Source organism: Podarcis filfolensis (genome assembly GCF_964270895.1).
Source record: "Podarcis filfolensis genome assembly, chromosome: 17".
Taxonomy (NCBI): Eukaryota; Metazoa; Chordata; class Lepidosauria; order Squamata; family Lacertidae; genus Podarcis; species Podarcis filfolensis.
Window position 1 is genome coordinate 4,689,580 of NC_139621.1, and position 27,134 is coordinate 4,716,713.

Here is a 27,134-nt window from a genome sequence, read left to right on the forward strand (position 1 = left end):
CCTCCTCTGCTACTACAGAATGGAGTTTGTAGCAATGAGTCAACTATGGTTCACCTACTGGTGCAAATTTCTAAGCTGCTTTCATATTTGCAGAGCTACTCAAAGTGTTCCTCTTGCCTGCATCAGACTTCTTTAAAAACAATTCTGTATTTTAAAAGTAATTTCCACTGACCTCCCGTTACTCAGTGATCAACACACAAGAGCAGCTGGGAGATGCCGTAAAGCCACTTAGAGGTTGTTGTTTTTACAGTCAAGCGGTGTATAATTTTTATGAATTAAGTGAATAAATGGTAGTGCAATTCCTGCCTCGGGGGTGGGGGCTGGACTGGATGTTCTCAGAGATCCCATTTCCAACTCTCGGAATTGCAAAGTGATGCTCTGTGCTGATGGGCTGCCGGTTGTTGGGGGTTAGGACTGTGTGGGTCTCACAAGGACACTTTTCTGGCCCCTCTGCAGAAACAGGCTTCCGTGGTGGCAGAGAACAGTGTGATCTGCAGCTTCTTGCACTACATGGAAAAAGGAGGAAGGCCTGGCACAAAGGCTGGTTTGTCATCCCCGAAAACGAGCCCTTGGTGCTGTACATCTATGGAGCCCCACAGGTATGTATGGCAACGGCACTTGGTTCTCCTGCATGCTGCTTCTTGCCCAAGATACTCTGGAGGGAAAGGAGAGGCTGAGGCCCCAAATAACCTTTGAAGCAGGGGTGGAGAACCTGCGTGGCAGATCAAGATAATCAGGTGACAGCAAAAACTGCAAAATAATAATAATAAAATTAGCAGGGGCAATTAGTGTTAAATAGTGGGAAAGATGGACAAAGGACACAGCTCTGTTAGATTCACAGCTCTTTATTACAGCAGTTAGAACTGCTCCTGGAGTCTTGACAAACTGCAGCCTAGCTTTATATAATACTAAGAAACTTGTAACAGTAACAACTTCCAACTAACTAACCAATCAGTGAGCGGCAGTTCTCAGTCCTTCATTTGCATACTGGTGGCCCTGAGTGAGAACTGCAGCTAATCTTAATACATAACAATTAGAATAAGAACTATTATTAGATTATTGACGTAAACCTCCAGAATGTATTTTGTGTACTTAAGTTTTTACCTCTATCTTCAGTACATTTTATTTTATTGCTATGGCTAGTGGCTGATGCAAATAAAGATTCTTCTGATTCTGCATGGCCCTCCAGAGGTTGCAGGACTCCAGCTCCCTTCAGCCCCAGCCAGCATGGCCCAGTGGTCAGCAAAGATGGGAGCTGCAGAACATCCCTTGCCTGACTTCAAAGCACGCTTCGGCCTGGAGTTGGGAAGGCAGAACGCTGCGCTAGGCAGGCAGTCGACAGCCTGGCCATGTTTGTGGGCTTCTGACCTCTCTCCCTGCCTCTCCTGCAGGATGTCAAGGCCCAGCGCTCGATGCCTCTGATCGGTTTCGAAGTGAGCCTGCCTGAACCCGGCGAGCGGGTGGACCGACGCCACGCCTTCCGGATCAGCCAGAGCCACCTGTGCTGGTATTTCAGCCCCGAGACTGAAGAGCTGCGGCAGCGGTGGATGGAGGTGCTGAGCAGGGCGGGCCGCGGAGAAGAAGGCAGAGGGCCGCCCTCCATCCAAGAGGCAGATGAGGATACAGAGGCGGAGAGAACCTAGAGGCAGAGGGCTGGGCAGCTGGGAATTGCGGATTCTGCCCACTTGGGGAACTTGCTCACCATTCTCTGACCAGTATACTTGAACGTTCCTTCCTCCCTCTCTCTGGCACTTTCTTCCCCTCCTTGTGGTCCGCATCAACGCAGCCACCCAGCCCCTGCCGCATTCCCAGCCGCAGAGGCAGTGCACGTCACACGTCCTGACATTTGCTCCAGGCCAGTTCCTGCTCCTAGCTGCAGCACCTAGTAATCGGAGCACCTCCACTTTCTTCCTTTCGTCCCATCCTCTATGCAGGAAGAAATGGATGCGAGCGGGTGGATGTCTTCCTTCCAACACGTGCTTCCCCCCTTCTTTGCATCTTGGACCAAGATCCGTTCTTTCAGTCCCCACTGCTTACTTACCGAACTTAGCACTTACCGAACATACGTCCTCTGCAGTGGTTTGGGGGAATTGGGGCAGGGTAGGGAGAGAGTTGAGACAATTCTTTCAGTGGAACGCAAATGGGCGTGGGAATTTTCCTCTCTTGAGCATTTATTTCCCTAACTTGTTACCCTCCTCCCTGTATTTGTGTGAGACTAGGTGGCGTTTTGTCTTGTGATGTTTCCTCACACAATACTGACCATTTTTGGACCTGGAAAGGCTGATTTGAGGCTGCCTTAGCAGATGGATTATGTTGACTTGAAGTCTCTCTCACCCCACACCCCCTTGAACAAAACAAGCAAGCTGGGACATGAGAGCTAGTTAGAAGAAGAAGGAGCCAGGGTCCTTGTCCTTGCTATAGCATGCAGGGTCCCCTCTTACTGATAAGGCGCCCCCCCAGCAATTGGACTGTGGTGCCTGCCACCTGCCACCACCCAATCTTCCTGCCTCTGCCAAGGGGTCCAAAGGCACGGCCCACACCAGAGCTCTCCTGTGCAAGCCCTGCTAAAGTGGGTGCAGCTGCACAAGGGTATAGGTGACATCTTTGCAACAATTGCTCTTCCAGTTTGTGCTTGAAATTTTACATATTGCAAATATGCTCCAAGGTGCTTTCAACAACGTGAAAGAATGCAATAAAATCATGTAGAAGTCAAGATAAATCCAACAGTAAAAAGGGGTGTGTGTGACAGAAATAAGCTGCCGAAAATTGATCATGTAAAAGATACCTGGGAAAATGTAAGCTACAGTTAATTTTTCTAAGTGAGCAGCAAAACCTTATGGCATGGCGAGAGCAGCCTGTCTAAGGGTTGCCTCCTGAAAAGGGAATGTATCCCTAAAAACAGGTTAAAGTTATAAAATTTCCTTTTAAACTATGGAAGAAAAATCTTCCCCCTTTTTCTAGGGGAAAACAAATTTGGGAGAAACTGGATACAGTATGTGATATATTCCACCCCCCCCCAAGAATCATAGAATTATAAAGTTGGAAGGGACCCCAAGGGTCATCTAGTCCAACCGCCTAAAATGCAGGAATCTCAAAGAATGCATCCATGACAAGTGGCCATCCAACCTCTGCTAAAAACCTCCAGTGAAGTCCATTCCACTGTCAAACAACTCTTACAACCAGAAAGTTTTTGCTGATGCTTAGTCGGAATCTACTTCCTTGTAACTTGAAGCCATTAGTTTGGGTCCAACCCTCCAGAGCAGGAGAAAACAAGCTGGCTCCATCTTCCATGAGACAGCCCTTTAGATATTTGAACATGCCTGTCATATCTCCTCTCAGCCTCCTCTTTTCCAGGCTAAACACCCAACTCCCTCAACTGTTCTTCATAAGGCTTGGTTGTCCTTCTCTGCACACATTCCGGCTTGTCAATACCCTTACTAAATTGTGGTGCCCAGAACAACACAGGATTTCAAGTGTAGTCTGACCAAGGCAGAACAGAGCAGAATTATTACTTCCCTTGATCAGAAAGCTATACTTCAGTTGATGCTGCCTAGAATAGCATGTGCTTTTTTTTTGCTGGTGCATCACGTTTGGCTTGTGGTCTAGTAAGACCCCTAATTTTAATACGTATTGCTGGCAAGCCGGGTGTCCCCCCCATCTTAGTGCTGTTCAGCTGGTTATTCCTGCCTAAGGGAATAGAACCTTAAATGTGTTGCTATTGAAAATCCTTTTGTTAGCTTGGGCCCAGTTCTCCAATCTGTTATGGTCACCTTGAATCCAGATTTTGGCTTCAGCATCAGTTGGGTGTCAACTGCAAATTTGACAAGCATCCCCTCAATTCCTTCATCCAAATCATTTATAAAGATGTTGAGCAACAACAGAACCCTGCAGCACCGTACTTGCCATTTTTTCCCAGGGTGATGAGGAACTATTAGCAAGCACACTTTGGGTTCCAACCAGCTACAAACCCAGCTAACCAGTTACCTCAGCCAGCCCACATCTTACAAGCTTCTTCGCAAGAATATATTTGCCAAGCCTAAAATTGTTTTACTTTTTCAACAACATGATGTGCCTAATTTACAACTTCTTTTAGCATATAATATTGTACTATTTGGCATCTTAATGGAACTTAAGAGCAGTCCTGTGGATTTTTTAAACCCACGCCAATGAGTAGAGCCTACTCCCAGATAATTGGAGCTTCTAAAGCATAAATGTCATGCAGTGTGGAATCCTATGCCTACTGAGAACTAAGCACCACTGAGTTTGGTTTGGATAGGTTTGCAACCTTGCTTTTGTACAAACAAAAAACCCAGGCCACTGGATGCAGGATTTTTTCCCTAGTATTTGCAAACCTAGTATTCTCTGAATTTACTATTTTTCTGGCCTTCACATTTTTAGGATAGGTGGGCACCAGAATGAGACTCCATAAGCTGAATCTGAACACAGGCAAGACGTTACCCAAGAGCCTGGATGGCTACCAGTTAATTTTGCACAAAGTTGTGGGTTTTTTTTGTGGTGCCTGCCTGATATTGTCAGCAAAAATGCCAGCCAGGATCCTACCCCACCCCCCTCCCAATTCAGGATGGGTTTATCCTTTCTGGGTGAAATCTATTAAGGTAGAAAAACCAGTTGCAAATGACCAGTTTACAATGTTTAAGCCCCAATTTTATGCACACCCAAGTTGCATTCATTTTAGTATTAATGTTAAGAACTGCCTTGCTCAATCAAAACAAGGTGTATCTGCCAATACATTATTCTGTCTCTTGAGTTCCTCACCAGCAGGGTATGACAGCAATAGCCATTCTCCTGTTCTTTGCCATTCTCCATGTATCACTCATGGTGCCATTTACCTACCCTAGCTAATATAAAGCCAGTGATAAAACATAAAAAATAAGATGAGGCCACAGCCACCTTTGAGCAGGCAAGCCCCATGCCATATAAAATAGGGTGCTTGTGCAGCAGATGCTCCTAGCGGATTTTGCCGAGAAAGGGGGTCATTACAATGGGGAGAAAGACCTCTCTTGCACAGCCTTTTCTCAAATGCAGTTGCTTCTCCTCTGCAATGCACTTAACATGAGTTGATGTTCCTCCATTCTGTTCCAGTTCTTTATTGGACAGTCACAGGAGCTTCCTACGATCCCTCCAACATTTCTCTCCCCCTCCCCTCGCTTCTACTATTTCAACTTACATGTGAGCAGGTTGGGGGGGTGTCCTAAAAAACAACACCCAGCTTGGTTGCCCTGTTTTATGAGAGGCTCCTGGTGGGGGCCGTTGGTGCCTGTCCCAATTCTTTGTCATCCTCTTCCCACCCCCATCCCCATCGTGGTGTAGAGCTAGTGCATGTAACTTTTATATTAAAAAAAGTCAGTATTAAGGGATATACAAAATCTTACCAAAATAATATTTTATTGTTGCTCATGTACAGTGGCTGGCCACTACAGAGGATAGGGAAGGGGGCTTCTATTGAGAGAAGCGCCCTGTCCCACAACCAAGGATTTGTGTATTGTCCATGTTACTTTCTAGTTTCATTATTGTATTTGGTTTTCCATTGTCGTCTTTTTTTTTTTTAAATACAGAATTTTGTTTTTCTGTTATGCTTATCTGTCTGTTTCAATAATGTCTAGAATGCAATCTTTCCCTTCGGGATGGGGTTGAGGGAAAAGATATGGGCCTGATTTAGTCTTCTGGGAGTTGAAGAGGAGGCAATGGAGATGTTGAAATCAGTGTCTTGCCATGGAAGAAGATATTTCCTTGCAAAAGAACCCACGCTGCTGCTAAATAAGCCGTTTTTAAGCACAAGGAGGTGGCAGAGGTGGAAGATGGCCTCCCGTGCATTGAAAAGAAAATCACTTCAAGGATCCTTAGCCCTTTGGGCCCTGAACCTGTATCCCCTTCAGCGCAGGAGAGCCTTTACCAAGTGAGGAGCAGAGGAACCAAGCAGCTGTGTCTGCACAATATACTTAGGCCTGTGCAGAAGCCTGGTCACACGCAGAGACCAAAAACATCTCTGTCATCCAAGTTGCTCCTTTTGATGCTTTAAAAATAAATATTAGTCTCTTGCAGCTGGGGGTGAGGGGAATCACACAATCCCATTTCCCTAGCCATGTCCCTGCCGCACCAGCTCAACCAGAACTCCTGCAGTCGTGGTGCCTGCCCCTTGTTCTTCATTTCTTTTTCTTCCTCACCAAGGTCCAGCCATCTTCAGGATCTGCACCGGAGGAAGGTGGTGGGCTGGGCTGGGCTCCGTTCATGCTGGGAGCAGCACTGCAGTCCATAGCCTGGGCAGGGGAGAAAATGAGACAATGTTATCAGTGACTGGATTTAATTGCTGTTTTCTGGTTCACATAATTTCTGTTTTTAACATTCTGGGCCAAAAACCCAGTTTGTAGCCTTCACTGTTTGAAAAATATAAAGGCAGTAGTTCGTAGGTTTTTACAAAGGAACATGCTTCACAGAAACCTGTCTCTGGGCAAGTCCAAGGAGCCATGGTTCTCACCAACCAATTGCAGCCTAAATCTGCTGAATTAAATAGCCAGTTCCTTAACCTAATCATCTGACAAGTTTAGACTGGAGTAAATGGCTCCAGTCATCTGGACCTTGGTTATGCACCAGAACAGTTATTTCTCTTTCCTTCATGACATTCAGCCATGTTTCCCTCCTCTTCCCTCCATCCTTGTGTCAGCCTACTGAGTTATGAAGAAACTTGAAATCTGAATAAAGCCAGCAGATCAGAGGTTATGCAAAACAAGTGACAGGCTGGCTGGCTGTTTTCATTTTCTGAGCAGTTTATCTGTCATACCTCTTCCTCAGTCCCCTGTTCCTCCTCACTGCTGCTTTCCTCTGCTGGCTTTGATTTTGCAGCTGCCACCTTTGCCTCTTGCTTCTTCTGAGCCAGCCGGACAATGGCTTCGTGCACTGCGGCTCCCTCTCCCTGCTGGCACTGACCAAAGAACAGGCGCAATTGCTGGCTTACCTACAGTGCGGGAAGAGGGTCAAGTCTCTTTCAGCGAGCAGAGCAAGAACTTCCACAGGGCTAACCGCTGCAGCAATGCCCTCCTCCAGAGCTGGCACTAGAACAGCATCTTCCACCAGACCACACACAGAGCTCCTAGAGCAGAGAACGGAAGCCAAAGGTTCCTGTTCTCAACGTATCTGCATGTTTACTGCTGAAGTTGGCAGCCATCTCATTATACTTCTAGTCATACTAATAAAAATAGCTGCAAGATACAGAAAAAAGAATGCCATTTATATAGGGGAGAGTTCCTTTCCATCTGCATGCACACTTGAAGAGGGCTGAGTCAGGGTCAGAAATGGCTCTGGGGCCAAAATGCTACAGCGTGCAAGTCGCAAGGACTTGACAATGCACCCGTCCTAATGAAAAAAGAGACATTGCCTTAAAAGCCCCTCCTCCTCCCGACTTTTCTCGCTGGGAGAAGTGTCTGCCAATTTTTTTCCAGCTTACGAAGCTAGACCTCCCACCAAGCCAAGCAACAGGGTGGGTTGAGATTGCTTTATGAGTAATTTACACATTTCTCTCTCTCCTTTGGTGACACTTCCATTTTTCTAAATGAGGGTGCCATAAAGCAATTGGTCCAACATGGGTGCCTGACCTTCAGACAGAGAGCATTCTAGGAAGCAGTGTCTGAACTGCAGTGTCTTGATATAAGCATCCCTCCAGTGTCGTGGCCTGGAAATCTGGCAAGAGGCCAGTCTTGGTTTTCCAGAAGGCAGATCTGTTGAAATAGCTTTTATGGCAATGGCAGTTTAGTAGCTATTCAGAACCAGAGGAACAATCTGAAATACAGTCACTTAAGTGTCTTTGTAATTAAGGCGTGGTAGGTTAGGCCCATCGACATTAGATATGTGATGAAATATCAACAATGATGGATGTTATGTTTTTATGCCACCCTTCCTCCAAGAAATTCAGAGTAACATACGAGCTTTCTCCCTCCTTCTAATTTTATCCTCACATTAATCTTCTGGGAATGCCTAGGCCAAGAGGCAGTGATTGACCTAAGGTCACCCTGTAGCTAAGCAAGTCTCCCTGGTTTAAGGCTCTAGTTTGCTGCTATGCTGTGCTAACTTTCAGTTGACTGCATAAGCTGATCCTACTCAAAAAGCAAGAGTAATTTTGTGTGTGTGGTTGTTCTAGCTACCGGTTTTAAGATGGGATTTCTTGCCTTGCGGAAAACTGACAAAAACCCTGCCTTTTCTCTGTTATACTATCCTCTGCTGTGCAAAAGGTGAGAAGCAGCATTTGGAAAAAATTGGCTCCCCAGATTTGGAAGGCAACTTCATCTGACATTTTCCTTCTCCACTATTCTGTAGCTGCAGTGCCTCAATGTACAGTGCAAGAGTGCCCCACAGTGGTAAATGGCGGTCAGATCAGGGAGGAAAGAGGCAGTTAAAATGTCTTAAGTCCTGGGGCTGGATTACGCGAATGAGGGAGAAATGGATACAGCTGGAGCAGAAGGTGTGACAAAGAAAGCAACCCTTTAAGGGCAGAAGAATCTATCCAAACAAAAAAAGGAATAACTAGTTTGATGTGTTTGTGCTGCAAGGTCCAAAATTCATCTTCCTGCACTGCATCAAAGGCATCTATATGAGGGCTGAGAATTTGAGGGTTAAAAAAATAAAGTTCTACTCATATTTGAAGAAAGGCTTTGTAAAAGCAAAGTCTCAAGTGCATTTTTTTTTAAAATCAGCTTGCTGTGAACTAGCGGAATTCATCTCAATGGCTGCAGGTTTGGGTCTGCCTTATAATAAGCTAACATTCCTACCCCAAATTTTGGGTTTTTTATGGGTTTTCCTTCATATTGAGGGGACTGGGGCGAATGGTTTCAGCTCAGATTGGCTAGCAATCCTGGTGCTTTATTTGTGATTTACATCCTTGGCTTGCTTTTGCTCTCCAGTTGTGACACTTCATGCAATGGATTGTGTAGGTTCCTTTGCAGGACACTGACACGGTATGCCCTGCCTTGCATTTGGACTTGGTGACTTTCTGGCCTTCTTCCAGCCCTATGATTTTTAAAAGCATCCAATCATCAGCAAGGAGAAATCAAGCCGTTCATGACCTCCCACGTGCCCTGGTGACTTGCAGACCAGTCTGCTAGACTATCTAAGGCCAACCCCACTTGAGGTGTCAACAAATACTGAAGCGTGGCAAAGTGGGCACACCTGAGACTGGCTCTGGCTAGGTACAGAATGGGGAGAAAGAGAAGAAGGGGCTGAGTCCCATTTCAGTCTAGAGCAGGGGTCTGCAACCTTTAAGACAAAAAGAGCCACTTGGACCCGTTTCCAAGAAAAAAAAACTGGGAGCCGCAATACTCGTCATTATAAAAATAACTTTTTTGTCACTTTTTTTTATTATTTCTTTGTTTGACCCCTCAGAATTACTCCTCCTCATAGAAATAAACGTTAAATTATCAAGTTACCTTTTTTTTGGTGTGTGTTCTTCACTCCCCTTCAAAACAGTGACCAGCGTACATGCCCCCTTTCAATGCAGTGACCAGCATACATGCCCCTTACAATGTAGCGGGCGGGCGGGAAGGTGACGTCGGGACGGTGCGTGACTAACGCACGCACCACCCCCATGCGACGTCACAGCCAGTACAGCGCCCGCCACAGTGGGGAGTGTCGGGACGCACAATGCGCCTCCTCCCCTCGCTAGTATCCGCCCCGGAGCCGGGGCAAAGGTGTAAAAGAGCCACATGCGGCTCCGGAGCCGCGGGTTGCAGACCCCTGGTCTAGAGGAAAGCAATGGTTTGGGGAGCTCTGGGAGTTGCAGGAAGAATCATTTCAGACACCAAAGCTTCACAACCAGCAGACAAAGTCACTCTGCTTCAGACTGTAAAGAGGGGATTGCTCATATGACTGAATGCTCCTTTGTACCTTAGGGACGCGGGTGGCGCTGTGGGTTAAACCACAGGGCCTAGGACTTGCCGATCAGAAGGTCGGTGGTTCGAATCCTCGCGACGGGGTGAGCTCCCATTGCTCAGTCCCTGCTCCTGCCAACCTAGCAGTTCGAAAGCACGTCAAAGTGCAAGTAGATAAACAGGTATCACTCCAGCGGGAAGGTAAACGGCATTTCCGTGCACTGCTCTGGTTCGCCAGAAGGCTTAGTCATGCTGGTCACATGACTCGGAAGCTGTCTGCAGACAAACGCTGGCTCCCTCGGCCAATAAAGCGAGATGAGCGCCGCAACCCAAGTCAGTCGGTTACCTTTTTATCTTTAAAAAAAATATCCTAGATGTACAAAACTAGATGCAAGGGAGAAAAGTTCCGAGTGTAGCTTTCTCCCCAACATGATAATTTTGGAAGTGTAATTTTTTCTTTTTACACCAAGCAACATTCAGTCACATAAGCCCTTATTTGCAGTTTGAAGTGGTGCAGGCTAGTTTTTCTCACCTGCTGCTTGTGAGAAACAAGTCCTAAGAAATGCCACTGCACTCTCAGAAGGGAGACAGGAGATCTAAGACAAGAGATGGTGCTCATCCTCAGTGGGAAAACCAGCCAGTGCAGGTTTGCAGGAAGGAAGCAAACGTGACACAGCCTGGGAAAGACCTATACAGTCCCTTGGAGCACTAGACTAGATGCTTCCATCCCAACAGAGAGGGTGTGTGTGTGCAGGTGTAGGTGTAGGGAAGAGAGGGCCTTGCATATACCTGAGCTAAGCTTCCATCTTCTATCATAGTGTCAAATTCATTGTTCATCAACTCGGCAAGGAAATCTTCTATCTCATCCAGCTCCAAGTCAGCTACAGAGAAGAAGGTAGACAAGGAGTTAAAAGTCTGTGTAGAAAAGAGGAAAGAATTCAGTGATTCAAGTGGCCAGGAACTCCGTAAGAGATGCCAGAAAACAGGTATGGGGACCCGTTGGCCCTCTCAGATGTTGCTGCACTGCAGCTTCCATCATTCTTGACCATGGCCTTGCTGGGTGGGGATGATGGGAGTTCCAAGTCCAACAACATTGGATAAGGGGTGGTGCACAGGTTCCTCCATCCCAACCATAAAGGTGGGGATTCAGGCTCACAGATAGTACCCTGCCCAAATGAACCCCAAAGCCCCCAGATGTAATCATTCAACCTAACTCTTGCCAGATGCTCTGCCCGCTTCTGCAAGCACCTCTCTGGCTGCTACTTCTAGGTAACTGTGAGACCAGCCTGACTTGAGCTGCCCACCACAACACAAAATAAAATGAGGCACCCACCATGTTGTGCCAAACACAGGGCAGACCCAAAGTCTGTGGGTCTCCTGTCTGATGTTCTGCCTTTTAGTGGACCGGGTTAGTATTTGTCCTGTTCCTGATGTTCACAGATGAATACTTTTATTATTCTTATTTTCTGTTGTGGATTTTACATGTTTGATAAGTTGCTCTGTAATTTAATATTTCTTAAGTTGCTTTGAGATGTTTTGTTAACAGCTATGAGCACGTATAATAGTAACAATAATAGGTTTATCTTCCATGGAGTCTGCTATCCGGTTCAACAGAACATTATCTTCTTTAGGTACCTCACCATTGCTTTGAAAGTATTGCTCCACAGCCTCCACCATCCATTCAGCTTTCTCTCGGCTGTACGCCCCTCCAAAGCCATTTTCAACTGCGACCTGCATCAGAAGAAGACAAAGCTACATTCATAAAAGAGAGTAGTTAGGCAGTTCTGCAGGAAGCAAACTCCAAGCTAATGAGTTGAGGTTGCTTGGAGTGAAGACAAGAGATTTCAAGAGTGCTGGGGCTGGTTTAATACTATCTTCACACAAGGTGATATCCAATGTTGATATAGCCAGAGTAGATCCATTGAAAATCAAATGACTTAAGTAACCAAACTCCATGGATTTTAATGGGCCAACTCTACATATGACTTAGCTTATACCACTCACATGTTTTCAGTCCTGGTTTGCACTACAATAATGTAACAAAACAGTTTTTGGGGTTTTCAGCTGTGTTTCAGAAGATGAACTGGGGGAAAGCCACTCCCTCCCTTTGTCACAGATGTGTTATGGCCATGATGGGCAGGGCAGCTACTGGGTAGCGTCAGTGACATCACCAACACCACCTCCAACAATCCTTGGAACCTTCATTTTTTCATTTAAGATGGAGAAACATAAATGTGTGTTAAAATAGTCTGCCTAAAGCACAAAGGAGGGGGCATGGGTGACAGCCCACATGTACACTGACACAGCTTTCCATTTTCCTGTTTGTACTTTTGTACCACTTCAAACTGCAGATGAAGACCTCCGTATAATAACTAAAAATAAAGAAGTGACCTACATTGTCACCCCTGGTTATTTCCAATCTCCTGGTTCTTTTTTAAAATAAATTTTAATGGGGCTTATAAAGAAAAATACAAAGATTATTATCAAATATCTTTTTTTTGTCCAAACTAAAACATTAATCTAAAAGCAAAAAAGGGAAAGAGGTAGAAAAAAAGGAATAGAAAAAGATTGAGAGAAATTAAGAAGCTAAAGAACTTCTGATTCCTCATCTGACCACTATATACAAACATTCATTCACTCCACTTTTAACACCTAATAAAGCCACTTTCTAGTAATCATAACCTTCAATCCTCAAATCCAAATGTTATTATTTCTTTTTCTTTTTAACACAAAGCCTATGAGAGGTTTCCAATCTTCAGTTAATATTAACAATGACTTTTCTCTGATTAAAGATTTCAATTTTGTCATCTCAGCCAAGTCCATTAATTTTAGCAACCATTCAAAATCTTTTGGTTCTTCAAAGTCATGCAACATTGAGAACATCAGGCCTAAGGCCTCCCTAGTCCAGGATCCAGTTTCCTCCAGTGCCCAACCAGAAGCCCCCAGGCAGGAGAGAAGGGCAATAGCACTTTCCCACTGCTGTTTCCTGACAGCTGGGGTTCAGAGAGGCATGCCGCCTGATTCCAGAGACAGCATGCAGCCATGATGGCTAGTAGTCATTGACAGCCTTACCCTCCATGAATAAGTCTATTCCCTTTCAAAGCCATCTAAGTTGGTAGCCATCACTACATCTTGGGAAAGCAAATTCTACAGGTTAACTGCACTGCTTGAATATGTTGCTGCCTTTTGTCTGGCATGTTTATTCAGATGTCAATCGCAGAGTGCTTATGCCCAGGTGAGTGTTCTTTGGATTATAGCCAGAGTTTCCACCGGTATTATTTTTTCCAGGATGTTTATCAGGTGCACATAGTTGTGTAACGAGTTCCTATTCAACAGCAGAGCATGCTAACCAACTGTAACTATTAATTGGCTCAACACCAGTTGCGCATGTAGGTACCATATTGAACCCCTTTGGAACAGAGTTCAACGTTCTGAAAATTATACTTATTCAGGAGGTATCTTTGTATGCCATATTAAAACTTTTACAGATCTGTGGCTTCTATATAGGAAAAAGGAGTACTTTTCTACTTGTATTTTTGAAGTTGAGAATTCAGTTTTTGTGATAGCTACTCAGCCCCTAAGAAATTGATTCGTTTTAATTTCTTCCATTCTTTTTCTGGACACATGCAGAACAGGGACCATGCTTAGAAACAGTGATGGGAGGTGGAAAATTTTCCAGTTCAAAATTTTTCTATGGATGTCTTTCAGTTTCATAAGGTTTCATAAGGTTTATAAGGTTCATAAGTAATAATGAATGAATGCCAGCTGCAAATATTGTACTGGGCAAGCTTGGCAGTTTCAAAGTTTTTAGCTTTGTTTGTTAAATACAATTAAAATAAATATGTTAAATTAGATCACAATCTAGGCATCATAAAATTTTCCAGTGCCAACTTACAAACATTTTCCAGTTTTCCAGAAAACCCACATCATGGCTTAGAAATACGTCTAGAGCTGATATAATAAAGTTAAAAAGTAATGCTTAAAATGATGTCATGGTTGCAGAGAAAAGTTACCACCATTTGTACGTGTACATAAATAGCAGCAGAGAAGACACATTTACAGCCTCACCCAGTGCATTTTTACCCCTAAATCCTGGCCTGTATTTTGCCAGAACGAAGGTGGCAACCCTACACACCAGCAACCAAAGTGCATAGTAAAGTATGAAGTCCGCTTCCATCTGCCTCACACTTTGCTTTAAAAGCACATTTCCTTTTTCTACTATTATCTGAGCTCATGGGAAACAACATGAGGCAGTGATGGTCAACAATTTGGATGGATTTAAAGGACGATGATACTAATAATAATAATAATAATAATAATAATAATAATAATAATAGTAATAATAAAATTTTATTTATACCCCACGCTCCCCACCCAGAGCCGGGCTCAGGGCGGCTAACACCAAATATAAATTACAATAAAATGTAATAGGGGTAAAAACAACAAACAAACAAACAAACAATTAAAATATGGCTTAAAATACAGCTTAAAATGCAGCCTCATTTTAGTAATAACTCATAAATCAAGACCATCAAGGGAGGAAACATCAGATATTCACCCAAGCCAGCTATCCATGCTGTTCCTACATGGGCCAGCAAAAAAGCCAAGGGAAAATTTATATACCAAATCCTATATAAGGGGTCAAAGTGAGTGCAAGCTGAAGGCCAGGCAGAACAGCTGCGTCTTGCAGGCCATGCGGAAAGATGTCAAATCCTGCAGGGCCGTAGTCTCTTGTGACAGAGCGTTCCACCAAGTCGGGGCCACTGCTGAAAGGGCCCTGGTCCTAGTTGAAACCAATCTAACCTCCTTGAGACTCGGGACCTCCAAAGTGTTGTTATTTATGGACCTTAAGGTCTTCCACAGGGCATACCAGGAGAGGTGGTCCCATAGGTACAAGGGTCCTAGGCCACATAGGGCTTTAAAGGTCAAAACCAGCAGCTTAAATCTGACCCTGTACTCCACCGGGTGCCAGTGCAGCTGGTAAAGAACTGGATGAATGTGATCCCGCAGCAAGGACCCCGTAAGGAGCCTCGCCACGGCATTCTGCACCCGCTGGAGTTTCTGGGTCAGCTTCAAGGGCAGCCCCACGTACAGCAAGTTACAGTAATCAAGCCTGGAGGTGACCATTGAATGGATCACTGTGGCCAGATCAGGGCGAGAAAGGGAAGGGACCAATTGCTTAATATGGCGAAGATGGAAAAATGCCACCTTTGCTGTGGCTGCAACCTGTGCCTCCATAGAAAGAGAGGCGTCAAAGGTTGCACCCAAACTTGACATAATCTGTGTAGCAGAGGGCTATCGATGGCTATGAGCCAAGACAGCTTTGTTCTGCCTCTCCTGAAGGAGGCGGTATGCCTCTGAATGCCACGTGCTGGAAGTGCAGGAGGGGAGAGAAGTCAGATTAGCCTCAACCAGAGCCAGGGCCTTTTCAACACTGGCCTGGTGGAACGCTCTGTCTCATGAGACCAGGGCCCTGCAGGATCTGATTTCTTTCCGCAGGGCCTGTAAGACAGAGTTGTTCCGCCTGGCCTTTGGCTTGGAATCAATTTGACTCTTTTTTGATTCTCTTTCTTTTTCCTTTCTCCTTCTGTGTTGGAATTCCTATTTGGGGACTTCCCTGGCTTTTTTCTGGCCCATGTAGGACCAGTTTGGATAGTTAGCCTTGGTGAAGACTAAATGTTTTCATCCCCCCAAAAAAGTTTTTGATTTGAGTTTCCACTGAAATGAGGCTGCAGTGTGATGTAGTGGTTAAGAGCGGTAGTCTTGTAATCTGGTGAACTGGGTTCGCTTCCCCGCTCCTCCACATGCAGCTGCTGGGTGACCTTGGGCCAGTCACACTTCTCTGAAGTCTCTCAGCCCCACTCACCTCACAGAGTGTTTGTTGTGGGGGAGGAAGGGAAAGGAGATTGTTAGCTGCTTTGAGACTCCTTAAGGGGAGTGATAAAGCGGGATCTCAAAGCCAAACTCTTCTTTTAATGTTGTATTTTAATTTTTTTTAAGTTGTATTTCAATCAATTGTTTTTATATCCGGTGTTAGCCGCCCTGAGCCCGGTCTTGGCTGGGTATAAATAAGAAATTATTATTATTATTATTATTATTATTATTATTGCTTTGCTCATGTCCTGCTTGCATGACAGCAGTTCTTCAGCCAACTCCGCATTCTCTGCACCTGCGGCTACAGGAAGGAAATGCACTTTGCACATGCTCGCCCTCCACGCGGCCTCTTTTGCTGCCAGCCTCCGTCTCCCGCTCCTCTCCCCGCTCCCTGCCTGTGGCGAAGGAACCCTACCTGCAGAGCAGGCCAGCTGCCCAGGACAGCCTCGACCCCTTTTCGGAAGAGGCCACGTGCCTCCGCCCGCGGAGTCGCCATCACCGAGCGGCAGGCAGTCACGAGGCCGAGCGCCGAGCTATCGATGAGCAGAGGAAATGGCAGGCGGGCAGGCGGAAGGAGCCGAGCGCGGAGCCCGCGAGCGCCCCTCTCCTTTGTCAACAAAGGAAGAATCCGGGAGCAGAGCCGCTTCGAGCCCAAGCCGGCGGCGCGTCCACCTTCCGCCCGAAGGCAGTACAGTATTGCTGGACGCCATCGAAACACAAGGCGATATGTTGCTGGAAACTCGGGGCTTCCGAGTAACCACGCTTGTGGGAACATTAACTTGGCAAAACAAAAAAAATTTTTTCCTGCCAGTAGCACCTTAAAGACCAATTAAGTTAGTTCTTGGTATGAGCTTTCGTGTGCATGCACACTTCTTCAGAAAGCTCATACCAAGAACTAACTTAGTTGGTCTTTAAGGTGCTACTGGCAGGAAAAAAATTAACTTGGCAGACATTCACCATCCGTGCAGCTACGATTCAGGCATCATCATGGAAAGCTAGGCAATCTCAGCTGGAATCGCAGAAAGTCGCTGACTTTCTGAAGACTTCAGTGGGTGCCTGGCAGGATGCCACAGATCGGAACCCAGCCATGATCCTGCAGTTTTTTTTTTGTCTTCTGCTCTCCCCACAGCGGCAGCAGGAGCAACACCGCTCCCCTCCACCTACTGCCCGCTCCCACTGGCAGCATTTTAAGGGGGGACAGCTGTTGAATGAGTTAACCGCTGTGGTCGCCCCCCATATGCAATGCCCTAGCCATTTCATTTCATATGTCAATAGTCCTACCCACCCTATTGATTTATAAAATCTAAAATTTTATAACTATAGATTTCATAACTTTATAGGATGATTTTTTTTAATCGATTTTGTAGCTCTATAAACTGGCTCGGGGATTTCATTTGGGGTAAACTATGATGGCCGACAAGGACGCGGGTGGCGCTGTGGGTTAAACCACAGAGCCTAGGACTTGCCGATCAGAAGGTCGGCAGTTCAAATCCCCGTGACAGGGTGAGCTCCCGTTGCTCGGTCCCTGCTCCTGCCAACCTAGCAGTTCAAAAGCGTGTCAAGTGCAAGTAGATAAATAGGTACCGCTCTGGCGGGAAGGTAAACGGCGTTTCCGTGCGCTGCTCTGGTTCGCCAGAAGCAGCTTAGTCATGCTGGCCACATGACCCGGAAGCTGTACGCCGGCTCCCTCGGCCAATAAAGCGAGATGAGCGCCGCAACCCCAGAGTTGGCCACGACTGGACCTAATGGTCAGGGGTCCCTTTACCTTTACCTATGATGGCCGACAGCCACCATAGGTGGGAACTTAGCTTTGTTTCCATACAAAAGCAACACTGCTGCCTGCCAAACCCTAAAATAGCTACCCTGGGGCATGGGCATGGGCAATTCAAGTAAATAAATAAAAATACTTAACTAACCGACCAATTGCATAGCAGATAATTTGGTTCTGCCCCCTCCCAACATAAAACCTGCCCCCCTAAAATAAATCATGGCTGTGCCCATGCCCAGGGGGCCAATGAGTGGTGGTGTGGTCATCAGACCATGGCCCTTCTGAGACCTTTGGTCAGTGCCTGACTAAGCTGGCAGACCTGAGAAACACATCACAAACACTAATGTATCTTTTCTTCATGAATGGCGGGAAGCCATTTAGCTGGGGAAAAGCTTTCCCGCCAAAGGCAAGCAGATATGAGATCTTTCTCAGGTCAAACCTGAGGACCAAATAAAGTCAAGAATGCTTCCAGATGACCTGTTTATTCTGATTTGTTTTCAGGGAGAGAAGACAATGTTGACTATTTATTAAGAATTAATTCAGATTTGTTTGTGGGGAGGTTAGATAATGTTGCACCAAGCAAATTTTATCCCACACTTTCAAGTGCATTTCCCTATCACTATCCTTATCCAGTCTTTTGAGGAAGAGGATTTGTTGTGCAATAACTCCCAAGCAAGTATAACAATACAATCTGAATTTGCCTGCAAGTGATTGAAAATCACACAAAAATAGTGACAGTCTGGGAGCACCTTAAGAGAACTACAGGAAGCAAAGGGAAGAATGTGGACTGATAACATCATGCATGATGGTAAAATAAAACCAGTCACAGGTATTTGGGTGCCTCCTTCCTCCCGTTCACAAAGTTCTGGATCCTGGAATTTCTGATCCTGACAGTATCCCCAGTATTTCAATTCTTACTTCTCAGTGCAGATTCTCCTCACATTCCAGCCAAAAAACATACCTCAGGATCCAATGTGAGATTATGAGAGTAGAAGATCTGCCCTGCAATGCTGCAAAGTCATGGGTAGGGGATCTTCATTGTTTTTTTTTTTACAGACAGACACCAATACCTGACTCTTTGAACACATCTCACATCTTTGCTGAATTCCATCAGGAAAATTATGGATCAGGTGCCGCGTGGCACAAAACCCACAAGAGCACAAATCGGCATTGTCCTCTAGTGACTTGCAACACTGTATTCAATGGGATTTACTCCCAGGGAATGGGTATATAGGAGTGCAGGAATATAATCTATATCTGTAGTTTCTTTCCAGAAAGATGTGCATATTGTTTGAAGTTGTTAACATTTGTTTTCTGCTGCTTTGTTTGGAAAAAAAAGGGGGGACTACAGGGCAGGAGAAGATAGCATGCCGTGTATTTTTTTTAAAACAAATCTTTTAAAAACCTGTTCCAATAGAACAATTGTTATAGAAAAAACAGGGGTGTTGGCTTTTGCTGCCCAGTTCCCCAAGGGACTGAGTCCTGTAAGTCCAAGATTGGTCAGAGATGAATGGATGGAGACAAGATCTACAGAAAGAAAGGCAGATCTTTGTTGCAACAGAGTTCCCGCCTCTCCTTCCTAGGAGGTAGGAGAGATCCAGAACAATGATGCGCAAGCCCCTATAGAGACAGCCAAAGACCACCCTCCAAAATATCATACATGCATCACAGAAGGAGGCAGTCTCCAGCAAAAAATTGAGAGTGTTGCTTCTCTCCTGCCAGGATACCTGATGATGCCTTACTTGGTTGCATTTTCTGGGTAGCCTGGCCATTCCTTTCAGATGGTAAATACTTTAAGTTCCTGAATCGCTTATGCATATTGATAGTTTGCTCAGCCTGATACTTGCCAGACTGTATTTGCAAGGAGGTGCAAGCCCCTACCAGTCCAAAGATAATTGGAAAGCTTTTCCCATTTCCTTCCTCCTTGTAGAGAAATATTCGAGGTCAATTTGGGAGTCAAAATGTGCTTCAGGATTGCTCTCCTGTACTATTTCAGTCACCTAGTTTATATACTTATGTTTTTGTGTTTGCCGTGTACATTTGTGAACATTTATTCTACATTTGAGACCTCAGAATTCTTACAACTCAATGCATGGCCTTCGCGCCTTCTCTTGTCAACACTGAGGTAACTCCCGTTAAAATGCGCGGCAACGCAACGACCCCCCCCATCCCTTCCCATTACAGGGAGGCAAAGCAAAATGGCCGACGTGGAACCTCACCCGCCGCTACTCTCCCGCCACATTCCCCACCCGCCCGCTTTCTTTCCACAAGAAGAAACTACAATTCCCAAGAAACCCCGCGCGCGCAAATAGTCCGATGCCAAGGCTTGCGGGGGGGGGGAGCTGCTGCTGGCAGACGCAGTCAAGTCAATGGGGATTATCCTCTCTCTCTCTCTCTCCCCTGGCGCGCGCTGCCTCTCCGCCCTCCTTCCCCGCCTCGCCTCATCTTAGCGGGCGATGGTGAGGAAACGGAGGTTTCAGCCGCTGGGTCTTTTCTGGGGGTAGTTTCAGTGGCTGTGGAGAAGTAGTTGCCCAAGAGTGAGGGGGGGCGCTTTACCCGCTCCCCCCAAAGAAGAAAGGTCAGTGAACTAAAATGGAGGCTCCGTCGGAGAAGGTCTTGGGGAGCGGCGTGGTCCCGACTCCCGAGGCGGTCCGCTCCTCAGTGCAAAAGTCCCGCGAATCACCTTCTCGAAAGCTCACATACGTGCCCTGCTCTCTTGCAAGGGGCTCAAGGCAGCCTCCGGGCCGCCAGCCGCCTTCCTCACCACAATAACCCGGTGAGGTAGGACAGGCTGAGGCCGCCCAGAAGGGATGGAAAGCGGTGTCTTGGCGGGCATCGCCTTCCTTGGCACTGTAACCACCGTAGCCCAGGCTGGCTCTCAAACGGGATGGGGATACGTTTGTGGGCATCGATCAAGCCGGAGTTTCTGAGCCCTGCAGCGTTTTGTTTTTGCCTCTGGTCTTCCTTCCTTTCGGTTGTCACTTTCCGCTGTAGATTTCCCTCACACATGTCCTAAATTCGGGAGGCAATATGCTTACAGTATTTGGCTAGGGGAGCTGATCTGAATGAAGCAGAAACTGGATAAGAATAAAGATATGATAATATGGAGTAAGAAGGGGGACATTAGCTTTGAGTACTTGTGCATGAAAGAACTGAAAGGGCCACTTTTTAATTCTGAGAATAACTAAAGCATGCCATTCCTTCACCCTGGCAGCAACACATTACAGGAATGCATTCCCTAGTTCATATTTTGAGGACATAAGGTTCCCAACTACTCTTTTATTGGTCATCGGCAGTGTGCTAGTTGCTGCTCCCAGATACAGTTTATATCTCTGTCCAAGGTTTTCCAGCACACTTTCTGCTTGCAGGAAAGCAGGTAGCTTTTGGGATATTGGTCTCCTGTTTCTTACGGGCTTTCAATTAAAAACAACAACACATTTTTGAGTGGATGGTCAAACAAAGCAGTGCTATAAAAATGGCCCCTGTAATCGGAGGCATATTCTTTGTGGGACTGAGATTGTGTGTGTGTTTATCCCTGGAGATGCAAGGGATTGAACCACTGCATTCAAAGTGGACACTCCACCACTGAGCTATGGCCCTCCACGAGTGGTTTTCTTATACAGCAATGCTGACCTCAATATTTATGGGATATATCTTCCAGCACACCAAGGGTTGTACATCGACCAGTCTCTGAAGACTGATAAGGATTATGATTGGATCAACTGGCAATAGTTATAAATTCTGTATAGGATAGTAGTCCTGTGCCTTCACTAGGTCAGTGGTAGAACATCTGCTTTGCATACAGAAGGTTTCAAAACAAAAAAAAAATTTTTTTTCCCCTTCCAGTAGCACCTTAAAGAACTAACTTAGTTGGTCTTTAAGGTGCTACTGGAAGGAAAAAAAAAATTTTTTTTGTTTTGACTATGGCAGACCAACACGGCTACCTATCTGTAGAAGGTTTCAAGTTCAATCTCTGGCATCTCCAGATAGGGGTGAGAGAGACTCCTGCCTGAAACCTTTGGGAGCTGCTGCTAGTCAGTGAGGCAATACTGAGATAGGTGAACCAATGGTCTGACTCAGTATATGGAGGCATCTTATGTTCCTAACAGAAAAGGGAATTTCAGCATATGCAGGTTTTTCTACTATACTGTGATGGGAGGAAGTGCACTGTTTGGAATACTTCTTTTTACGAGGTTTAGGAGCCGTTTTTTATTGAAGCAGGTAGTACTAAGGGTGTTCTTTTTGTGAATGCATTTCAGTAAGAGCCAAAAGCAATTGTCTCAGCAGAATAGTTGAAATGGAGTGGGTCTATTCAAAAACCATGAAAGCCAGCTTTTGGTGATTAGGCTCTAGTATTCCTGCTGTTCCATTAGTTTGGTGGTTTTCAATGTTCCTGTATTTGAGAAACCCCTTTCCCATTTATTTATTTTGCTGGTGAGCCCTTGAGTGTTGCAGTGGATTTTGGAAAGTGGGGTACAGATTTCTCCTTAGGCTTGTTTCACTCATGGAACAGAAAGGGGTGCTAGAAATTGTATTTTATCACTTCAGACTGCAGGTGGGGTTGCCATTTTTTATGCTCCTGCATGTAAAAATGTTCCCTGCAAGAAGAACACCAGCATGTTGAGAAGAAAAGGACTACTATCTACCACAACATTTTTGTCTTCTGCTTTAGCTTTTAACTGTGGAGCATTCAAAACTTTGTTGCCCAACCTCCAGTCTGAAGTGGTACAATCCATTCTGCTACATCTGAACTCATACCCCCTCAGTCACAGACTATTGAGTGGTATTCAGCTAAGTTTTACTTAGAATAGAACCACTGAAATGAATGAACATGATTAAGACCTGTCCATTAATTTCAATAGGTCTACTATGAGTGAAATGTAATTGACTATTACTACTGTACTTTGTAAATGGGACGTGGGTGGCACTGTGGGTTAAACCACAGAGCCTAGGGCTTGCCGATCAGAAGGTCGGCAGTTCGAATCCCCACGACGGGGTGAGCTCCCGTTGCTCGGTCCCTGCTCCTGCCAACCTAGCAGTTCGAAAGCACGTCAAAGTGCAAGTAGATAAATAGGTATCGCTCCAGTAAAAAGGTAAACGGCATTTCTGTGTGGTGCTCTGGTTCGCCAGAAGCGGCTTAGTCATGTACGCCAACTCCCTCAGCCAATAAAGTGAGATGAGCGCCGCAACCCCAGAGTCGTCCACAACTGGACCTAATGATCAGGGGTCCCCTTATCTTTACCTTTACTGTACTTTGTGTTCTAATGATACACAAGTGTACTGCAGCAGGCACCACCTCTTTTAAAATGGTGTTTGCCATGTTTGTTTTTATAATTTGTGTTTGTTTTTTAAATTTACTTGTATTTAAGCCATTTAAAATCCTGATTAATCAGTATGTCATTTTTAATTAACAAAAGTTTTAAAATTGATTGAAGCTCTAGAATAAATGTGGAAGTATGTGTGATCTTTTCAGTTTTGTTTCTCGTGTTGGAAGATGAGAGAGTATTTTCAATGAAGTATATGTTAGAAAGACAATGGTTGTGGAAATCGGTGTAATTTTCATGTTTTTATTTTCGCATTGAACTGTGAGCTTGGTAGTGTATGAACATCAAATGTGATTTACTTCTGATTAAAATGTGCAAATTTGTGGTTGCTATGTATGGTTGCATTTGTAAATTTGTGGTTGCTGTTCTGTTCCTGCACAAGAGCTGCTGAGAACGTGAGACTGCCTGTGTGTGCGCACGCACGTTTTGCTGAGCTTGGCATAGTCATGCTAGCACATCTTTAAACCGACCAAATTAAATGACATGTGTCTGCAGAAGTGAGCTAATACTATCACCATGTCTTATTTCTGCCTACTTAATGCTCTCACAGAGAGTGGAAATCTCCACTGCTGAAGATGGGAAAGAACATATTCGTTTGACATCCGGGTGTTCTGCCTTTATACACCATCCATCTCTGTGTATCTTTCTCCCCCTCTCTTTTATAGGGCAGATGGTTTACCCCATGTAGTTTGCTTCATTGAGACTTTGTTGGCATGTCAAGCTGTACGAGGGCTGCCTCTGCTTCCATCTCCTCCTCCTCCTCCTCCTGCTCTCTGTGTATATATGGAGGGGTTTCCTCCAAATAGTACAGCCCAGACAGAAGGTAGAAGGGAGAGGATTGCTCTTCACCTGCTTATCAGACGAGGTTCACCATTACCCGGAAGTTCTTCCTTGTAAGGAGGTGGGGGTCTTTTTCCCCCTTGATGCAGTAAGCATCCCCCACCTCCTTTTTACTGCTTCCATGGGGTTTGTTTGAGAGGAGTCCACAGAGATGGAGAGATGCCTCCCCGCGGGCGCTAGCCCAAACCTTATACACTTGGGTAAGACGGGGGTGGTCTAGGGATGGTTTTTGTTCCCTGAATGATGGGTGGGTAGTAAGAAGAGAGATCGCAAAAAGAGGAGGGGGTCTGGGCGGCTTTTGTGCATGTGACTACAGTATGTCTGGATGAATCGCCGTGCTGAGCACTGTTGGGAGTATTGGTGGTTGGAGTAGAAAATGGATCCGGCCGGGGATTTATGTTATTATCTAAAGTACGAATACTTAGAAATTAAATTATTTGAAATCAACACGACTTAGTTCCTAGAAAATATGTGCAGCCTTGAGGTATCAATTAGTTCCCCCCCCCAGGCTGGGGGTGATTTAATCTGTGAGTGGTATTTGGTGTTCAAAAGACAGGTGTGGGGGGGGGTCACGATGGATGGAATTTCTTTGTTGGGTGAGTCATGTGCTCAAAAATGATGAGGCAGGGAGGAACGATAGAGCTGGAATTTTATACTGATATTTTATTTAGCATGTGGAGGAAAGAGGCAGAGTACGTGTGTATAGAATTCCAATGGACCAGATAGGGGAAGAGAAGAAAGCCTCTTCTTAAATTATTTGTGGCTTTTACTCTCATTGTTCCACAATGTCCTATTAACCACATGCCTAAAAAACCCCTCTATTTTCCCTTTTGTATGTGGTTTCTATTATTGTTTGTTTGCATCTACCCTCCTGTGTTGTGGTATCAACCTCATTCTGCGGGATTTTTTTTTTAAAGACCTTTTGTGTGTGGCTGTGTAGTTCCTCCACCCCTAGGAATTTTGCAGACTGGATTCATCAGTGGGGTTTTTTTCCTCATAGAGGGGAGAGTGTATATGTAGATTGTGTTTGTTTTAAAATAACTGTGGCTACAATACTAAACACACTTCCTGGGGGAATATCCTCCACGGGACATCCTGGGACTTTCTTCTGAGTAAACATGCATAGGATTGTGCTGTTTGAGTAATTTAGCTTTGTTGGTGAAATATTTCAAATGGGATGGGTGGGGGGTTTGATCAGCACTTCCATCTGGGGCATCTCTCCTTGTCTGATCACCCAAGTTAAATATATAGTTCCTTTGCTTTCCTTAGATGGATTTTTATTAATTGTTCTTCAGAACCATTGCAGCTGTTTGTCTGTTTTGTACCTTATATCATGTTATTTTTTGATACTTTAATATCCAGCTGCCTTTAGGTTGCATTTGAAATGAAAGTTATGTAGGGACAAATAGGTTGGTGAGTGCTTTCTGCATACTTTTGTTGTGCATTAAAAAGTATCACTCAGACAAACCCAGGTTTCCTAGTTGTATTATGAAATTTTGCTCATGGTTTGAGACTGTAAAAAAAAGGCATTTAAATATATCCTGCAGCTATCTAGGTTCCTGGTTTAGTTCCTGTTGCCGGCAGAAAGGTAAGAACTTGGGAGCTGAGCAGCAGATTTTATTATCTGGGTCATGAAAGTGGAAATAAAGTCCCCCGTGACTTGGAATTTTGGCTGCTAGATATCCATTTGTCTCAGAAAGGTGCAATGCATAGATCAAGATTCCATTAATCTCTTGTTGCTTTGGCAGTATGGAAGGATCTCTGGCAATAGGGTGGTAGTGGTGGGGTCCCTCAGAGGGTGTTGCTGTTGCAGAATTCTGTGATTTATTCACACCACTCATCAGAAGGAGCCCTCTGTTCCCTGTCCATGAGTTTATTGCTACTGTCTGCAATTATGATTTTTTAAAAAATACAAGTCTCCTTAGAACAGAACCTGAAAGCAGAAGCAATTCAGATTATTTTAAGTTAGTGTTGAAATGTACATTTTAAATAAAAGTCGTGTAGAGTTCCAACAGTTCAAAAAAATATATATTAGCCAGCTGTTATTTGTTTGCGTATCTTTCGGGAGCATAGCAGACAGTTTTGACTTGTAGCTGAACCCAAATACTGCCGTTGGTCAAAGACCAAGACTCCTTAAAAGAGGTTGGGTCCCTTACTGAATAGTTTAAGCATCAGAGACTATGCATTTCAGCACTAGCCTGGTAGCCATGGGCAACAAGGAATTCCATGTAGGTGAGTGAGATGGAGTGCTTTGTCCCTTTTCTGCAGCCAGCATAGAAACACAACAGACTGCAGAAGGGATCAAACTCATCATCACTCGTCAGCTAGCCCCAAGTAGGTTAGTATACATTTCTCCTTTTTGCATTCTTACAGCTTTTGTGGATTTCTTTACAAGGTTGTATTATTTTGTAGAGTTAACAACAATTTTACCTAATTTAGTATCTTATCCATCTTTTTAATTTGTTTGTGGGTGACTTTTAAAAAGTGGCAGCAAATGACTCCTATTGAAACCTGAGGCAGTTAGAACAGGACCAGAAAGGGACCAGAGCTCCCTTTATCAACCCTATTAAGCTAGATAAGCTTGGATTTTGTGTAAAATTTAAGAGAACTGTTCTGTTTCTTGGACCTAGTAGTAAGCCCTAACACTAGACTTTGTACCTCTCTCAAAATAAGAGGTGGGCATTCCTTCCCTCCATAGGCATGGTTAGTTCTGGACTTCTCCTTGAGTGTTGGGCAGGAGATTGCTTTGGGATTATTGTTTTAGTTTTGTATGCTGCCTTTTTGCTTCCTATAGTCACTTCTCAGTATCCAACATGATATGGATTCTTCCCTTTTTTTATATACCTGCCTTCTGAGCCATAGTAGGTGATGCTAGCAGTTTTTATTTTGCCTAAAGTATGGAGGAACATTGAGTAAAAGAGACAGTCAAAGACTGAATTGGAAGTATAGGTAGTTCTGTGAACATTGTGATCAAATATGGAGGACCAAATCACACTTCTGATATTACAGATAGAGAAAGCATTGCTTTTAAGTCAGGGTTCCTGGTTTGTCTTATGTTTCTTTTCTACTGGCTAGAATATGTAGATTTAGCATAGTTACTATGCTTGTTTACTGATCATAATGAATATGGTACTATCTGTTTAAACTCTCCTAAATGCCTCAGACAGCTTTTTCCTAATTTGCAGGTGAACTTTTCCCAGTCCTGAATATAGCTTGAGTATATGGCGCTTTGTCAAATGATCAGCTACAAAGTCACAGCTGTTCTCTATTCCAAGAGTAGCAGACATTTTAAATGTTAAATGGTTTTTTTCTGCATAGGTGAGGTTGAGACATTTCCTTGACATTTCTGAAGTCTATGTTATGTTCAAGAGCTGGTATTCTGGCAGATGCTGCATTTGTAACACTTCTGGCTCTTCCCATGCCTTGTCCAGGGTTTTCAACATAGTCTTTAAG

The 27,134-nt window shown here is 44.8% G+C and overlaps 3 protein-coding genes and 1 long non-coding RNA gene across 22 annotated transcripts in view; 2 read left to right on the forward strand and 2 right to left on the reverse strand.

The window, feature by feature from the left end:
- FGD1 (FYVE, RhoGEF and PH domain containing 1) overlaps window positions 1-2,719 on the forward strand; it is a 46,221-nt gene extending 43,502 nt beyond the window's left edge. The window contains 3 exon segments of the mRNA XM_083593125.1: window positions 457-523; window positions 526-599; window positions 1,392-2,719. Coding sequence (XP_083449251.1) covers window positions 457-523; window positions 526-599; window positions 1,392-1,643 — 393 coding nt within the window. The 3' untranslated portion in view covers window positions 1,644-2,719.
- Window positions 2,720-3,003: 284 nt separating this feature from the next.
- On the reverse strand, window positions 3,004-4,562 carry LOC310753123. Its single transcript, XR_014543205.1, has 2 exons — window positions 3,628-4,562; window positions 3,004-3,534 (listed from the first exon to the last, which is right to left on the reverse strand). It is a non-coding gene; the product is annotated as an uncharacterized lncRNA (long non-coding RNA).
- Window positions 4,563-5,389: 827 nt separating this feature from the next.
- Window positions 5,390-16,307, reverse strand: TSR2 (TSR2 ribosome maturation factor). Its single transcript, XM_083594130.1, has 5 exons — window positions 16,165-16,307; window positions 11,516-11,606; window positions 10,665-10,756; window positions 6,800-6,973; window positions 5,390-6,278 (listed from the first exon to the last, which is right to left on the reverse strand). Exons 1-5 carry the CDS (start codon window positions 16,243-16,245, stop codon window positions 6,165-6,167), a joined length of 552 nt encoding a protein of 183 aa, XP_083450256.1. The 5' UTR covers window positions 16,246-16,307; the 3' UTR covers window positions 5,390-6,164.
- Window positions 16,308-19,888: 3,581 nt separating this feature from the next.
- The window catches only part of WNK3 (WNK lysine deficient protein kinase 3), an 88,109-nt gene continuing 80,863 nt past the window's right edge, over window positions 19,889-27,134 (forward strand). For 15 of the 19 annotated variants that reach the window (XM_083592579.1, XM_083592585.1, XM_083592588.1 and 12 more), the window contains exon 1: window positions 23,673-23,881. The gene's annotated coding sequence lies outside the window, so the exon portion shown is untranslated. Of the gene's footprint in view, window positions 20,096-23,672; window positions 23,882-24,054; window positions 24,166-25,949; window positions 26,020-27,134 lie in introns of those variants that run through there. The other 4 variants (XM_083592591.1, XM_083592593.1, XM_083592590.1 and 1 more) reach the window with 4 other exon arrangements.